Source organism: Schistocerca americana, chromosome 2, assembly GCF_021461395.2.
Source record: "Schistocerca americana isolate TAMUIC-IGC-003095 chromosome 2, iqSchAmer2.1, whole genome shotgun sequence".
NCBI lineage: Eukaryota > Metazoa > Arthropoda > Insecta > Orthoptera > Acrididae > Schistocerca > Schistocerca americana.
This window is the reverse complement of record NC_060120.1, coordinates 981787420-981798623: the sequence shown is the minus strand read 5'-3', so window position 1 is coordinate 981798623 and position 11204 is coordinate 981787420. Positions and strand designations below refer to the sequence as shown.

Sequence of the window (11204 nt, the reverse complement as noted above, 5' to 3'; positions counted from 1 at the left end):
GAACCAGTCTCGACACCAAACTGTGTTTTGTAAGTATTATTTTGAAATAATGTGTGGTACTCTATATGTAATTTCTATACACTTGACGTTATGTATTAGAATTGTATCCATTTGTTATCTGGTTTTCTCCTTTTGGTGGAAAAGACAAAATATGGTCTTTTGCAGGCCCAAAATCGGTCTCCAATAAAAATAAAGTAGTTCTTAAATGTAATGTACAATGCAATTCTTAATATTTATGTATTGTTCAGTATATTGTTTCTCAAGAGTTTTCAGTATGATTTTGTTGAAACTAAGTCAAACTTTTTCTCAAACCTATGAATTCCTGGTGACTTGGAGATTCATGTTTTCATGGCTCCATTTCATATTTTTGTTCATCGCTTGCAAATGTTCCTTTGTGCTTTATCTATTTATAAAGCTCATTTGCCTGAGCAACATGCTCTTTTTGCTGTAACATTTTTAAGAATTGATGCAAGACACAGTTGTTAAGTATTTGTAGAAAGTTGTTTTTAATACATTGCTTGAAAGTCTTATTCTCCATTGATCATCTTCATGGTACCTCTCCGATGAATAAAGATTTTTTTGTGTTTCTTTGTTTGTTGGACAGATACCATGAAGATGTAGTTGATGATAATGTTCAAGAATGTCTTAAACATTGTGGAGGAGAAGCTGATAGGTCTACAGTTCTTTCAGTTTTGTCTGTCATGTTTCTTGTGAAATAGAAAAACTACAGGATTGTTCCAATTTTGGAGTACTGTCTTCTTTCACAGACAACATGTAAACAATATTGCAAATTCGTTTTATATTACTTTTCCTCTAGCTTTGAACTCTTAATCATGCAAACATTCAAAGAAATATTCTAATGCTTGTACAATTGTCACACTGTTGTTAGTTCTTGTACCACGTGCCATCTTAGTTGATAAAATGTGATATCTATCAAAATTAAAAATGTAGGTACAAGATGTGTATCACTATACAAAAATAAATTTGTCAATGGAAATAATCAGATTTTGAAAATATAATGTAACTCAATGGATAACAGATGGGATGAGAAGGAAAGTCTGAGTCAGTCTTTTCTTCTCATCCCATCCAGTAAGTTTCCCCTGACCTGAGGTTCTGGGCAACTTTTTCAAATTCTACCCCTTTTCATAGACCTCAGCAGTCATTTTCCTTTGCCATCTTCCTTCCCCTCCAACCCTTCTACCAAAAGAACGGGCCACTGATTCCAAAATCTTGCAAATTGTGATATCTTTTACATATCTGTTCTCCAGATGGTGCTTGCTGATTAGATTTTTTTATCCACCAAATTATAAAAATAAATTTGGTTTGTCATTTTCATATGTTTCTTGTTTTCAGTTGTTTCTTTAGTAAAAGTTTCTTTGTATCATCTCACATCTTCTTGGAGAAATGTATGAACAGTTCTATTTAATTAATATGCATTCAGGACAATATTGCGTACACTCCCTTATGATGATTTTTTATCAACAGTCACTCACAGTCCAAAAATAACAATAACATTTGTACATATAACACTAGAAAGAGAAACTATTTACAGTATCCATCACACTGTTTTAGTGTGGCATGGAAAGGATTGAGCTACTTAGCCATAAAAATTTTAAAAGATAATAGAATTAACTTCAAACACAAACTGAAATCATATATACTTGACAACTCCCTCTATTCCATAGAAAACTCCTGAACATGTAGCAGTATTGCATGTTACCAAAAACTAACATATTTGCTATGTTCTACTGGATGTCCTGTTATAGCTAGCTGGGATCAAATGCAGTTAAAAGAAGCTCAGTTTCTTCCATTTCTATTCTTTTTAACAATCCAGTGACACACTTCTTGTTTTCATTATAGAAAGTTGTTCAGTAACATCATTATGACTAGCTGGTAATTTGTGTCATCTTCAGTTGGAACAGTTAACAATCATACCAATTTTCTCCTTGCTCACTGAGCTTCACAGATGATTTTTAAAGAAATTTCAACTTCAAGAAGTTTCCCTCCAGATTTGCAGCTGATATAGACATTTTTAAAAGGCTGTTAAGTTTTATTGTCAAATTAGAAAGCATTACCAAATTTTCAGGAACAGACTTTCACTCTGCAGGAAAGAAACACTTGTAGAATTCTAGCTCAGACAATATGTCATGAACTGTGATTGGATAGCTGAGTTGGTAAGGGCATTGACTATGAAAGGCAAGGTTCTAGGTTTCATTCTGAGTCCACTGCACAAATTTAATTTCCCAGAATGTTTCATTTTAAAAACTGTTTTGGGACTATGAGGCAGCACACATTCAAATGCTGTATTTTTTGTTGTGCATCCATTTGAACACAGCTGTGACGACTGGTGGGACTACCCAACAAACAGTTCAGAGCAAAGTCCTGGAATAATACACATCTTGTATCTACATTTTTAATTCCCCAGTTATTCAATTCATTATAGTATCAAATATGGCAATGTACCCCACAATCTAAAGAAAATTATTATTGCTACAGACACCAAGCTCTGTGCATGATTTCAACATGCCTAGAAATAAACTTAATTTCATTCTCATTTACAAAGAGCTTAGTCACAATCAAAAATTAAAAAGACTATTCATTTAATTCTTCATTTGTGTAGGCATAGTGTCTGTACTTGCATTACAATTATGGAATTCACAAAATTTACAGTTCTGGACAACACTGCGAGACTCATCAAAAACATTAGTGCCAAATGAGAAAATACCTCAAAACTGTGCAAGCAGATGACATTTCCTGTTATAAGGAAAAGTCTGACATAAAGTACCAGCACTTATGATGTTTTGTATCAATAAAACAAAATGTGTTTGGTGACAAAAGACAAATTTTTTATAATTGAAAAATTGGATTTGAAATATCATCAATAATTATTCATTATATCATGCATTGTGAATTCACTGTATCAGAGGTGATCCAGTCTCCTTGATGTAATAGTGATAACAAGAAAATTATTTGAGACAGGGCCAGCTATGGACAAATATGAGCAGCTCTATACAACTTTGAATAAGTGACTATAATTAGATTTAATACATTTCACATATTAAATCTATGATACTTCAGCACCATGGAAACAGCATCTTTTAATTCTAAATGTTCTGCTACAAATTCAAAATTCAGTAACTCTGTGCCTCTTGTTTTTTAATTTATTTTTTAGCATATATTTTACAGCTTTTCAATACTTTATACATCACTTATTCTTCTTTGTCCCACAGGCTGAATTACAAGCTGCGGCACCTACACAATAAAAAAACCCATATATTGAATACCATATAGGAGTAAACTATCACTCTATTATTGTAACAGAAAAATTTGACAGTAACTTCTACAAAATTTCTTCCCTGAAATTAAAAATGTAAAGTTGGTGACTGAATATCACAACTTATTAATTCTCACTTAAAATATGTATAACAAACAAGCGGCATCATCATCACTTAACTCATCTACCCAGGCTAAGCAGCCTGCGTTTGGGCTTCTACTTGGGTCGCATTACCTGAGCAGCCTGTCATATGCTCTGCTGATCATTTCTGGAGTATTTTCTGTAATGTGTCCCTCTGCTGCTCTAAGATTTTTCGCTGGCAAGATGAACATTATTGTAGACGTAAGAACTCTTTTCTAACTTTGAAGCTTCTCTGCAAATTTATGGTTGTTACAAATCCTAGGAGATTCCTTCAGTAGTTCCTGATCTCATTTTGGTAACCCATTCTCAAAGTTAAATCATTTTCAGATTATTTTGATTTGGAATTACATCTCTTGTTGGAACGTAAGACCGTAGTGTTACTCCTGCTGAAGCAGATGGCTTAAAACTGTTGCTTTCAGAATAGACGGAGGAGTTATCAATTACACTAACATCAAATAACTCATTCACACTATTTTTCTTTGTGTGTATTTTCACGATCTCTAACTCAGTGCAATAATGACACCCTTTTATTTCCTTTGTGGAATGGAGTAAGAGAAAAAAACAGTCTTACCAATCCTGATGAACAATAGACATAAAGCAAAGTCATATCCAGGAAAACACAACTTAGCAACCAGTAATGTGAAAAGCTGCTGATATATGAGCTGGAAACTCTGATGTATGCTTATACTTGTCAACAGCACTCAGGTACCTGAGTGGCAGTGCAACTACATTAGTCATTAGTGCACAGGGTTCAGCAAGGACACCAAATTTAATATTGTCAACAGTGGTGAAGGGAAACCCCAAAGCCCATGCTTAAACTCATCAACTGCACCTGGAGCATGACAAGTTAACTCATGAACAGCAATCAAAAGGTTACTATAATACAAAACATACAAAGAGATATATCAAAAAAATTCAAAGAAGGGCAGCACATTTTGTATTATCGTTAAATATGGGAGAGAGTGTCACTGAAATGATACAAGATTTGGGCTGGACATCATTAAAAGAAAGGCATTTTGCATTGCGATGGAATCTTCTCACGAAATTACTATCTCCAACTTTCTCCTCCAAATTCGAAAATATTTCACTGACACCATACTACATAGGGAGATCACCATGATAAAATAAAGAAAAGCAGAGTTCATACGGAAAGATATGGGTGTTCGTTCTTTTTTGCACATTATATGAGATTGGAATAAAAGAGAATTGTGAAAGTGGTTTGATGAACCCTCTGCCAGGCACTTAAATGTGATTTGCGGAGTACTGATGTAGATGTAGATATCAGGTTTATGTAACTTATGATACTTTCTTTTTTTTTCTAACGCTACTCCAATCCAGTATCCTCACTTTCATAAGTTCTTTAGATTGTAGCTAAGTAATAACTTTGCCCCTCCCCCTTTTTGTCTTCTTTCTGTGGAATATGTTGAACAAACTGTAAAATTTTATGTCATTCATGGACCTCAGCAAAACTATACCTGAAATGAAAAACTTACATTCACAATTGGAGGCTGTGAAAGGACATACACCACAGCATTAGCGATATGTTCTGGCTCCAGATAGGGAAGCTGGGAAAAAACTTTGTCCTTATCAATTTCCTTGCTGTTATCCATGATTTCAGTCTTCACTAGGCCTGGACATATTGCCTGCAACAACAATGGAATCATTAATTTCTCTTGAGCTCTACCATATTAGAAAATTCGTATACAGATACTATGAATATTCTGATGATGAATTATGGTAGAATTATGATGGTGGTTGCAAATCTGGAATGGAAGATATATATTTGCTCAATGACAGATCACTCTGCATTGATCACAGAAGGCAATGAAAAATTAAAAGGTATGTGGAGAGCAATCTCTGCACCTCTCAGACCAGTGACCACCCCTGCATTGTGGTTTGGGGACAAAAAGAAAAATAATGCTCTTTGATTTGTTAAAATGGCCTGCTCAAGCTGAAACCTGATCACTTCAAACATCTTCATCAAAAAAAAGTCACCAAACAATTCTATATTTTCTGAAGATATTTTATGTATACATGGAGTGCATATGGGCCTGAATATAGCATTAATGAGATGCCAAAATAGGTTGTCTAAATAAAATAACTTCTGTAAATATACAGGTTTGACAAACTTCCTTTGGTAAACATCTCACCAACCACTGTCCCGTATTCATAATGGACAACAGAGATCAAACGTCTTCAGTTCTTCCCCATGCCCGATTAGGTATAAAAAATTCAATCCCGAGTAAATTAGAACTTAGTGGAATAATTTCCCCAAAGAGTAATTGCTATTCTCCTTGCCTTTTTTTGTGAAGAATTTAAGAAATTTGATTGAAATCAGCAGATATTTTAATTAGTATAAACAGGTACTTTCTCTATAAAGAAAATGTAAAAGAAAAAATTTCTTGTGAGAAATGAAGGCAATATGGGGTCATGGCATGTAGGAAAAAATAGGTAGTAATGAGACCGAGGAGTGGGATGTGGGGGAGGGGGAGGAGGAAGGGGGGGGGGGGGAGAATAAGGGGTGGAGGGAGTGGGAGAGGGAGGATGGGATACAGTGTCACAGAAACATGGTACTAAGGATAGAAAGATTAGCAGCAATATACATAATAAATATGTATATTACTATGTCCTATATAATGAATTAAATACACAACCAGTACACAAAACAAATAAAACATTTTTGGCATTCCAAATTAATCTTGCAGTATGTGCAGCTAGTAATTAAACTAAATCAAACATATTCACTTGGAAAGGGTGCAAATTACACAATCAATGTTATAATAAAGCAATTTTACTGGACATATTACTTCCAATCCAAAAGTCTACAAAACCAAAGCTGTCCATAATTACAACATTTTCTTTTCACATTTTTCTTTACAATAAAGTAAAATAGTCTTGAGCAGAAGGGAGGGGGGGGGGGGGGGGGGGGGGGGGGGGGGGGGAGATTGTGGTACAGAAAAACCAGTGGGCAGTACAGAAGGAGTGACAAGGGGTGGGGCATAGACAAGAATGACAGGTCATAGCAGTGGAGTGTAAAAGCATACGGAGGACAGAATAAATTATAGAGTGTGATATACAGTAATAAGCAATACTACATACGTAATACCACCTGACAGAACACACCAGTGGAAACAATCAGAATATCAAGTGAATGGGTGTCTTCACTAATGTGTTCTGTCATGTGGTATCATGCATATCATATTGGTTATTACTGTATGCTACACTCTATATGCTATTCTGTTCTCTCTGTGCTTTTACACTCCACCCCTCCAATTCTCCCCCCCCCCCCCTCTTCCCTCTTGTCTACTCCCCACCCCTTGCCCCCCCTCCCCTATTGTCCACTGGTTCTGCTCCTCTATCCCCCCCCCCCCCACTTTGGGCTCAAACCATTTTACTTTATTGTAAAAAATTTTTATTAGTTAAAAAGAAAAACTTGTGATTTTGTACAGGTTTGGTTTTATAGACCTTTGGATTGGAATTGATATGTCCGGTGAACTTGCTTCACTATAAAATAAATAGTAAAATTTGTACTTTTCCCAGTTGGATACATTTGATTTAGTTTATTACTAGCTGCATAGATTGCAAGATTAACTTGGAGTGACAAAAAAAAATTGTTTTCCTTGTGTACTGGTTGTGTATTTGGTATATTATAAAGGATGTAGTAATATATATACTTATTGTACATTTTACTGATACTCTTCAAATCCTTTAAACTTCAGTTCTCCTTGACACTCAATGAACCCCATGTTACCTCCCCCCACACTGCTCCACAGTCTCATACCTCTCTATTTTTACTTTTACCCGCACAGCCATGACCCACTATTGCCTTCACCTCTCACAAAAATGATTTGTTAAACCAGTCCTTTTCAGTGAATGACACTGTGTCTTCATTACTCTACGCCAGATGTGTTGATCACATAGACATAATATTTATTGTTATTAAAATATGTGACTTTTCATGTAGCACCTTCACTTGTATGTATATAAAATGGTTCGAATGGCTCTGAGCACTATGGGACTTAACTTCTGAGGTCATCAGTCCCTTAGAACTTAGAACTACTTAAACCTAACTAACCTATGGACATCACACACATCCATGCCCGAGGCAGGATTCTAACCTGCGACCGTAGCGGTCGCGCGGTTCCAGACTGTAGCGCCTAGAACCGCTCGGCCACCCCAGCCGGCATATATATAAAGTTTATTTATTCATTTATTTATTTTTTAATGTAAAAGATCTACCCTGTAATGGTTACAGATATCAGTCAGATATGAATCACAGTCATCTTTGCAGTATACATTTAGAATGGCTTATACTACTCCACCTTGAGCACATCTCAGGCTCACTGCTGGAATTCTGTTGCACACATTCTTCTGAGCTATGGACAGTATATAAAAATACGTTGTGGACAACATGCTTAGTTGACTGAATAGTGTCATTTTCATTAAAGTCTTATGTACAGGGTGTATACATGGACAAGGAAAAAAATTCCCGGATTTTCCCCAGCTTTCTCGGTTGAAAATACACTTTCTTCCAGGTGAAAATACATTTTTCCCCATGTTATGTATACTTTTCCTCGGCACTGTAAAACTTATCAGTCTTCTGAATGTTTATGGTTTTATACGCCGACGTAGAATTTCCCGGCACTTTAGAAAACGAAACTCAGGGGGTGGGGGACACACACGTTTTGGAAAGATCTTTGATGTGCAGCAGCAACAATATTTTCGTGTTACGGAGATATAAATTTGAATTCCACCAAACACCACATGTTACTTTCCAAGGCAATGAAATCGAGATTGTGAGGTGCTTTTGTAAGCCAGTTATAGCTCATGTCATGTGATCTCGCCAGCTGATGACGGCATAGGACACATGATGTAGTCAGCCAATAGCAATATCACTCTTAAGTAGCGCGAACACACAAATAAGAAAAGTTGATGGTTTAAATTAATATACATACCGTATTTACTCGAATCTAAGCCGCACTTTTTTTCCGGTTTTTGTAATCCAAAAAACCGCCTGCGGCTTAGAATCGAGTGCAAAGTAAGCGGAAGTTCTGAAAAATGTTGGTAGGTGCCGCCACAAATGACTTCTGCCGTCGATTATATGTAGCGCTGCATAGGAATGCTTCGCAGGCACAAAGATAAATACTAGCGCCAAAATCTCCGCGTCAGTAAATAAATTAAAAAAAAAGGGTGGAAGACAAGCCTTCTTCTCCGCCCCGAGTTTCGACCACTGCATTTTATACATTATCCAACAAAGTAAATACAAATTCCGTATCGTTCATCTTCGAATGTAGCAACATTTCAATGTAGTACGAAAATCCGACTGGCAAGACTGTTTGGGATGTTTGTCAATATGGCCAACATTACGTTCTGAATTTATTCCTACCTGTGAGAAGAGATGGTTGCTAATAGGAACTTTTATGAATTGTGAATCACATACAGTATTCTCTTCGCCATAAGAATAATACGAATATAAACATTTTGCCGTGTATTCTTTCGTGTTTGCTGCTATCTCATTTAAATCCTATCTGCCGAATAAACTACGAAACTAGGGTGAGACAACAGCAAACGCGGAAGAATATACATATCATGTCATGTTTATATTCGTATTATTCTTATGCCTAATAGTGATACAGGCAGAAATGAAGCACGACAATTGACTAGATTTTTAAATCTAAGATGACTAATTTCTGTGCAGAATGTAATGTACTAAAGAGGCATCTGCAAAGATTTTCAAACGGAGAAAAATTTTCGCTAAACTCTCGTTCAGAACGTCTTCTATCAAAAGCAATATATTATTTGGTTCTTGTTGATCATTATCAAAGTAAGCAGCAGTGTAAGTAACAACAAATAGCAGTCTCTTGCCATTGTTTTGCTAATGAAACAATTCCTCTCTTTTTTAATTGTAAGCGGCGGTAGCGCGCAAGAAAACAAGCCATGCCGCGAGCAGGGACAGGCCGTGAACACTCATTATCAGAATGCGATAAACAATTCATGACACAGTACAGTAATGCATTTTCAGCTTAGAGTGACGCAAACACCTATAACAAACAGAACGGCACTTACCAGACCAAAGCAAAATAAGCAATTAAATCAAACCAGACGAAGCACGTGAAAAAGGAAAGGTACACGTATATGAACGGACGGAGCGCATGACGCATAGCAATGGCTACCTAGTAAAGCTTAACTGCTAAGCTTACGACTCGAGCCTACTGTAGCTGTATCGTCATTCATTCGACCTAAATTGTGTGTCATATTACAATGGACCAACTTTGTTTCGATTTGGAGGTGTGGCCAAAACTTTTCTCTCCCGTTGAATTTCAAGTCTCAAATTTCAGGTGCGGCTTAGATTCGGGAAAATTTTTTTTTCTTGATTTCGAGTCTAATTTTTCAGGTGCGGCTTAGATTCGAGTTCGGCTTAGATTCGAGTAAATACGGTAGTGTTGCTACAAGAAAAACAGAGGTTTCACATATAATCGTAGTCTCAAAGATTAATAAGCTGCAAGAGAAGCTAAGTTTCCACATATAATGTTGATCTTTTTTGTGCGTGTTACACTTTAAGATATATCGCACAAATGTGACAATAAAATTTTTAATAACGGCGTAAATGTCTGATTTTCTGGGCTCGAAATTCTTCTAGATGGTCGTCCTCAAAGAGTTGATTTTTGATTGAGAGTCAAACGCTATGTGATTTAAGAAATTCATCGTACATTCTCGCATGTAGTTCATCTTGTGTAAAAGGAAATTTACTTTGAAAGCAACGCTTTTCAAACCACCTTGACCTGTTGGAAACTGATTCATTTCAGCAGTTGCCAGATAGCGCCAGATACCAGCCATCACCGTTCTTGCACAGCTACGATGACACAGGAAGCCCGTATGTTCGTACGTGTAAAGCATTTAAAGATCTTGCACTACGTCACAAAAGAAACAAGACATCAGAGGACACGTCAAGTTCATCGGAATTCCGTGAACCATACTAAAATGCATAATTGGGCTTAAAGTTCACATTTGTATGTCCAGATTCAGATGTAAATTTCCTTGAGTACCAGCACTGTATTATCTCATGTTTGGTTCTTTATTATGGCACAATGCCATGCGAGCTAGAAGATGGAAAATGTGCACTTGAAATGCAGCAAACAGTTGAAACTAGCCAACAGTGTGAAATTAAACACTTAGTTTCTAATAAATTGACTGCCTCAGTGCAAAATATTAATAAAAGCCAAATATCTTTAGCAAAGCGACAAAAATAACTTCATTCTTCTCCAAGGTGATTAATGCTTGACTGTCAGAAAGGTGGAAATAAAACATGAAAATAATAACATACTTTAGCCTTCCGTAACTATGCAAACATATTTTAATTCATTTGATAGCTCCCAGCCACAGAAATCCATTTTGTTCTCGTTTGATGTGAGAGTAATAAATGAAGAGGAAACAGCAAAATCACTAAACATAAACACAGGTCACGTGGAGACTACCCACCACAACTTGGACTGCTCTGTGCATCAGCCCCGGATCTACGATATTTCTGAACCGGGGCAATGCTAGATAGTGGTGACCAGCCACACATCCGTAGCGGGAGAAGGTACTACGGGAGAAGGTACTACCCATACGCGACTCAATTGTGCATGCACAAGAGCCCGCCCGCAACTGCTCAAACAAATCTAATGTCAACAGCTGTCACATCACGCTCATCGGAGGCAACTTGTCATTATGAATCATTGCATAGTCTTTCTAAAGCCTTTGACACACTTTGCTGTTGGCAGATGTTTGTGTGAGCACTACGTTTTCT

General features: G+C 36.6%; 1 protein-coding gene across 1 annotated transcript in view; it reads right to left on the bottom strand.

Annotated features, from left to right (window-relative positions):
- Window positions 1-3022: 3022 nt before the first annotated feature.
- Window positions 3023-11204, bottom strand: part of LOC124596260 (farnesol dehydrogenase-like) — a 140623-nt gene continuing 132441 nt past the window's right edge. The window contains exons 5-6 of the mRNA XM_047135334.1: window positions 4909-5058; window positions 3023-3252 (exon numbers count right to left, since the gene is read on the bottom strand). Of these exons, the coding sequence (XP_046991290.1) occupies window positions 3199-3252; window positions 4909-5058 (204 nt within the window). The 3' untranslated portion in view covers window positions 3023-3198. The remainder of the gene's footprint in view (window positions 3253-4908; window positions 5059-11204) is intronic.